General features: G+C 37.8%; 1 protein-coding gene across 1 annotated transcript; it reads right to left on the reverse strand.

Annotated features, from left to right (window-relative positions):
* Positions 1-143: 143 nt before the first annotated feature.
* LOC108750112 (autophagy-related protein 9A) lies at positions 144-5,550 on the reverse strand. The gene is made up of 8 exons (XM_018489368.1): positions 5,328-5,550; positions 3,768-3,876; positions 3,231-3,550; positions 2,686-3,146; positions 2,430-2,614; positions 1,238-2,206; positions 776-1,144; positions 144-660 (listed from the first exon to the last, which is right to left on the reverse strand). The coding sequence occupies exons 2-8, from the start codon at positions 3,819-3,821 to the stop codon at positions 508-510; spliced, it is 2,511 nt and encodes an 836-aa protein (XP_018344870.1). The 5' UTR covers positions 3,822-3,876; positions 5,328-5,550; the 3' UTR covers positions 144-507.
* Between the last annotated feature and the right edge of the window lie 495 nt (positions 5,551-6,045).

Genomic DNA, 6,045 nt, shown 5'->3' on the forward strand with positions numbered 1-6,045 from the left:
AGAAAAATTCGTAGAAACATTACATCATATATCGACTACTTCTTTTAAAAAATATCGAAATTTCCACTTATAATGCTATATTGGACCTAATCCTTTAAATCAATTGTACTTTTTTATAGAGTCTTGCTCATTACGTCAAAATATAAAATATAATAATATTAAGTGTGAATATTTTACATATAAAATGTAAGCTTTTAAATAGGCCTTTGATATTAAGAATAGGCATTATTAGATCGTTGGCCACACACAGAGAAAGAAGAGAGAGGGAAAAAGAGAGAACGAAGCATATGCTCTCTCTGCATTCTGTGTAAAATATTTAGAAGACATAATAACTTCTATATAACACCGAGAATGTTCAAACGATTTCACTCTCGGATATTGCGACTACTTATTTATTGTAAAATAAATCATGGATTCGTTATATAATAAAACAGATAAAAATCACTTTATTCCTCTAAAAATGATGATTATTGCGCGAATCGGATGCTATAAATGAAATTTCTAATGTTAGGACTCTCTGTTTTTTCTTAAAGAGGAATCCTGATGCAACAGAAGAGGTATTCTTTCTTGTCTAACCTCGGGAAGTGTTGCTAGCTCTTGAACGGGACTTCGCTGCCATATACTTCTCGTTGCCATTTCTTGGTAACCCCTTCTTCTTACCTAGAGATCAAACGTTTCTATTTTTTATATATCTTGTCAAAGTTGCTTGCAACATTTTTTGTTACATTGTACTCGCAACGTCTATTGCATCATGAAAATTAATCAAAATACTTACTTGTCTATGATGAAGCTCATGCAGGTACAATGTAGACAAAGACATATCGGCAGCGGTTAATTCTGTAGGTGCATACGGATCTGTATGTGTCTCCATAACATAACTGTGGCCCGATCCGAATACAGAAGCACCTAGCGACTGATTCGATATACCTTGTTGCAAATCATACAGGAATCCTCTATCATTGTGCAATGGACCTTCCGTCCTCGACACACCTCGTCGTCGAACGGTAGATCTTGTGGCAAACGACTGATCGACGCCGACCGATGTGGCTGATGTACCCGGCTGATTTGTGAAAATGTTACTCGTGCTAGGTATATTCGATTGATTTATTGTACTTCGAATAACATTCGAAACATGATCTCTATACTGTAACAATATATTAATATATTAATGATACATGAAGCAAACAACTCTATAAGTAAAATTATTTAGTAAACGAAAGAAATATCGAACACTTACGCCAAGACCGGACAGACTGTTCAAACTAGCTATTAGGGGATTGTTATAAGGATCAGGATCGGCAATTACTTCCTTCTTAGCCCTTTCTCTCAAAGCAGTTACGAAATTTTCCGCATGGGACGGCGGCTTCCACTCGGGATTCGTCAGAGTGAAATGTATGAGGGACAATTCGGTTTTACCGTCTTCAGCCTGGGTATAATGATTCGACATCGGTACGTGGTACTTGTCTGGATCGATGCCGTACTGATTGTCGTATCCTGCACTATGATGCAGTTTCTCCTCTGGCAGCGGAGAGACCGTGGGACTGTGCGCTACAGTCTGCCACATGGGATTGCCGTGTCTACGTACGTCCATCTGAGCGAAGCTACACACATCACCGACTCCAGCCACTTCAATTGTGAAGTTACGAAAAAAGTCTACAATCTCTAAGGCTCGGTGTCGCATACGGAAGCACAAAATGTATGTTGTCACGAATGGAGAAACCAATTCTTCCAACAGATGCACCGCGCGATATTGGAATAACTGTGCTACCTGGGCTCTGGTAGTATGCGTATGAGCAGTCCCTCGCCAACTATCCGGTCTGTAATGCGTGTGGGCCAGCACAGCAGTTAGAAGAGTTTCGGGACACCACACTAGATTCTCATCGGGTACAATTGCCTTCGCGCATGCTGCCACTCCTCCTAACATAGTCATGTACGCAACTACGCGTTCCATCGAGAATATTGGTTCATAGATCAACGTTATAACCAGTAACACTGCCAATACGCTACCGGTGATAAACGCTATGTGCTTTGCGACTATTGTCATCATCGGAGACGTGAAGCTGCTCATATACTTCGAAGCAGGACGGTACGCGCGACTGAGACGCGCATTCATTTCGTGATCGAGTTCGTTGAAATGTCGCAGGTACAATCGACCGTATAGGGACCACGTCCGCATCGCCAGAACACTTGGCTCTCGTTTAATAGTCTGTCGATAATATTATTGTCATATGTTAGTATTGATTATCATGTTAAACAAATTATTGGCCGTGTTTAGCAGAATGTTTATTTTGCAACTGTTGGAAGTTTTTTGCTGAAATGGTACTATTCCTTTAGATCAAAGTATAATTCAATCATCGCGAAGAAAACTTCCATAAACATTCTGTTGAACGCGCGAACATTGATTACTATAAATCAGCGTAATTACTCACTTCAGCATAATTGAAAAACGTATAAAGAACCTGCCATAGAAGAATAAGGAAACACAGGACGAAATTTGCGATACCGACCCACAGAATATGTTTAGACAATGATCGTGCGAGTTCTTGCCTTTTATTTAACTTTTTATAATCTTCTTTTAGATGCCAATTATTTTCGAATGGTGACCATGGTCCCCCTAGAAAAGCAACATAAATTAATTATTTCTAATAAAGTTACATCGTATACATATTATGCAATTATGCTTACAAAATAGTAATAGTTCTATATTATATTTCAAACCCCGTGTTAAAAAAATGACTTCCCCTATAATGGGGACTTTGAGTCGCACAGGTAAGAGTGATTTGTTGATCATAGCTACCATGTAATTTTTATGTCTTAATATTCTATGATATATATCTAATTCCGTAAGTTCTCTTTTATGAATGCACATCTCTTGCTCCTTCTGCACTTCTATTACACGTTTTTGTATTTCGTGCCACGTAAAATTATCTAGCTCGCTGTCGGCGATTTTGAGCGCTGTATTGAAGAACATTTTGATCTCCCAGAACTGCGTAAGGTGATACAAAACTTTGAAGAATTGGAGGATAAAGAAAATTGTCGCGACTACGAGAAGACTCCAATAAAATGAAGAGATCGACTTTATACAATCTCCCATGCACATTATCGCATCGCTTTTGTGGCTGGTATCGGTGGTATTTCCACCGCCACTAAAAATATAGAGCATCGATTAAATATCTGTTAAAATGATGCGCGTATCGCATAATAATTTGTTTCAAACTTGACTTATATACCTATATAATTTGCTGTAATCGATGCAGTGAAAGAGGTAGGTAACGAATGTGACTACAAAAAAGAATTGCAGTAATTCCAAAACTTCTTGGAGCATCATACAGACGAAGCCATGCTGCTGATGATAGTGATACATTCGCGTGAAGAATGAATCTAGGTCTTCGATGTGATTCCATCGTGCTTTGTTACCCTCCGGTACCACATGGATGATGACACCTGATTCTTGAGGTGCCTCCTCACGATCGTCTTCATCGTCCGCGTCTTCCTCTTGCCCCTCGTAAGGCTGTATACGTTGATAGCTACTGTCCAATACCGTCGTCATCTGTGAAAGCAATGAGATATTGAAGCAATATAAAAGCATATAATATTTTTATCTTATTTAATATAGATTATATTAGATGAATATATATTTAGGTAATAAATATTTAAAAAGTAGACATAAAATAATCAATTTTCAAATTATTAGAAGAAAATTCTTATACGAGAGACAATATATCTATATTATAATTAGGATACAAAAATAGATAATCAGATCTTACCGTTTGCGCACGTCGATCAGGCTCTACAATGGTAATGACAGTTTCTCGTTTCATTCTTTCATGTCATAAAATTTAATTAGCTACCAGTTGATGGTTGCTCCACAAGCATCTAGAATATAAATCAGTTACTACACTGAAGGGGCTTGCTGCAACAATGAACTGACCTATATTTAATAAAAGCGGAGTAATTGAACTATAAAGTTATAAAGTAATGGAAAAAATATCAATATACCCATAATGTAGGCGACATGTAATATTAGTAATCCATTTCTCTCATCACTTTAGAGTTTATTTACTCCTTTATGAAAAGTAGGTTAGCCCATTATTGTAGCAAGCTTTTCAATTAATACTAACATAATATAGCAGTATCTGATTACTGTACATTTTATCTCATACAAAGATATGAGTATATTAAAAAATATTAATAAAATTAAACAACATTTTATTTGCACTTTACTGTAAAGTAATGTAAAAAATAAACGTAATAATTGAAGAATAATAAGATCTGGATATTTGTAGGAAAATATTTACTAATAGAAACAAATATTAATAAGCATTGTAAAATCTTCATGAAACATCATAACTGCTTATTTTTCGATTACAAGAGATTTCACATGCCTTTCACATGTCTTTTTTTGTAAGAAGTTCTTCGAGTTTGAAAATATGTCTTGCGAAAAGCATTGCTCATTAAATGCATATCTTAACACAAGGTAATAACAAAGGTAATGATAACAATTGACTTATGCACAAAGAAAGTCACTTGAAATCTCTTTGAATGACGCATCCCCGTCTCATTGTGAAACTAAACAACCATTGCTAGTTAAGCAGTGTCCTAAATACATATCTTTTAAATAAATTTTTTTTATTATCACTTTTTGAAATCCTCTTTGTTGTACGTTTTATCATGAAATTAATCAATTTTCATGGATCAATTGATTACTCATCAAATTATACATTTCACCCAGAATATTTCCCTAAAATTATATTAATTATTGCGCGACCCACTTCTCTTTCGCGCCCACATTTTCCCTGAATAGTAATATTTAGAGACAATCAAAGAGAATTGAACTTTACAATGCCTGCAGCGCGAAACCTGAACTCCTTGTGCGTTGCAAAATACGTCGATTCTCTAGAACAACACAGAAACAACAAAGCTTTAAGATGCTCCGAGACAAAACGCGATTTAAAAACCAAGAGCTTAATTTGCGCTATTCTTGGAAAACGCAAAGAAACAATGAGCTTCCTCTTTCTCTCTCTCTCTCTCTTTCAGCCGTAAGACGGTGAGTCAGGTTTCTCTTTTTTCCATCATTTTTTTTCTTTTTTCAAGAAAGCTCTTTCGAGCTCTCTGCACGGACAGTGCGGTGAAGAACGTCACGCGTGCTCCTCGATCACTTCGTCCCCGCATTCGACAAAATTCGGCTGACCTTTATCCGACGAAAATAGCAGCGTGGGTCGCTGATTGCGAGGAGAGCGCGCGAAACGGGAAGGGTGACGCGAGATGTTTTGGGGGGCACAGCTGATCTCCATAAACAAAGGCACATTCTGCACCTATCCGCGTACCTTCGTGCCGCGATTACGGATCCACGAGCGATGCACGGACCACGACGAATCTCTCAAATCGTGACGCTCAATCCTGCCTGTAAGCTACGCACGATTGCCCGCTCGCATATCGGCCGCCGTCCGCGTGATTATTCACTGGCGATTTAGACATCGGGACGTTTAGAACTGCACATCTGTCTCTCTGCGTTTCACCATCTTTCCTGAGCCTCGGCCAGTCTCGGTTTCTTCCGTGGAAGGGTAATCGCAGTTATCGGCTGGTGGCGACACCGAGAGAATCGTCGGACGTCAGCATAAACGAATCGAAAACAAATGCGATAATTATCGATAGTCGATGACGTAGACATATACAATTTACACTTTACGGGTACTCTATTGTTGTAGGCCGGTATTTTGCATTCAATTCTTGTATTTAAGACTGTCTCAAGTACGATCTTAAGATGTTACAAATTTATCAGAGGAGCATATTTCTCGAAAGAACTGGGTGAAATGTATAAATACCAGCCATAAATATGGAAGTGTGATAACTGCATTATACATTATTGCACAGGCATATAAAAACGCGAAAATGTTAAAGTTGACAAACTTAAAGGACAACAAATAGCGCAATACGAAATCTCCCTTCTTCCTATTCCTATGATCACACAAGGTCGAAATCTCATTCATCTCGTTCCGAAATATTTCATACGCACTCACGCACTAATAAATAAAGTTTTCAGTA

This window comes from Trachymyrmex septentrionalis, unplaced genomic scaffold (assembly GCF_001594115.1).
Source record: "Trachymyrmex septentrionalis isolate Tsep2-gDNA-1 unplaced genomic scaffold, Tsep1.0 scaffold32, whole genome shotgun sequence".
Taxonomy (NCBI): domain Eukaryota; kingdom Metazoa; phylum Arthropoda; class Insecta; order Hymenoptera; family Formicidae; genus Trachymyrmex; species Trachymyrmex septentrionalis.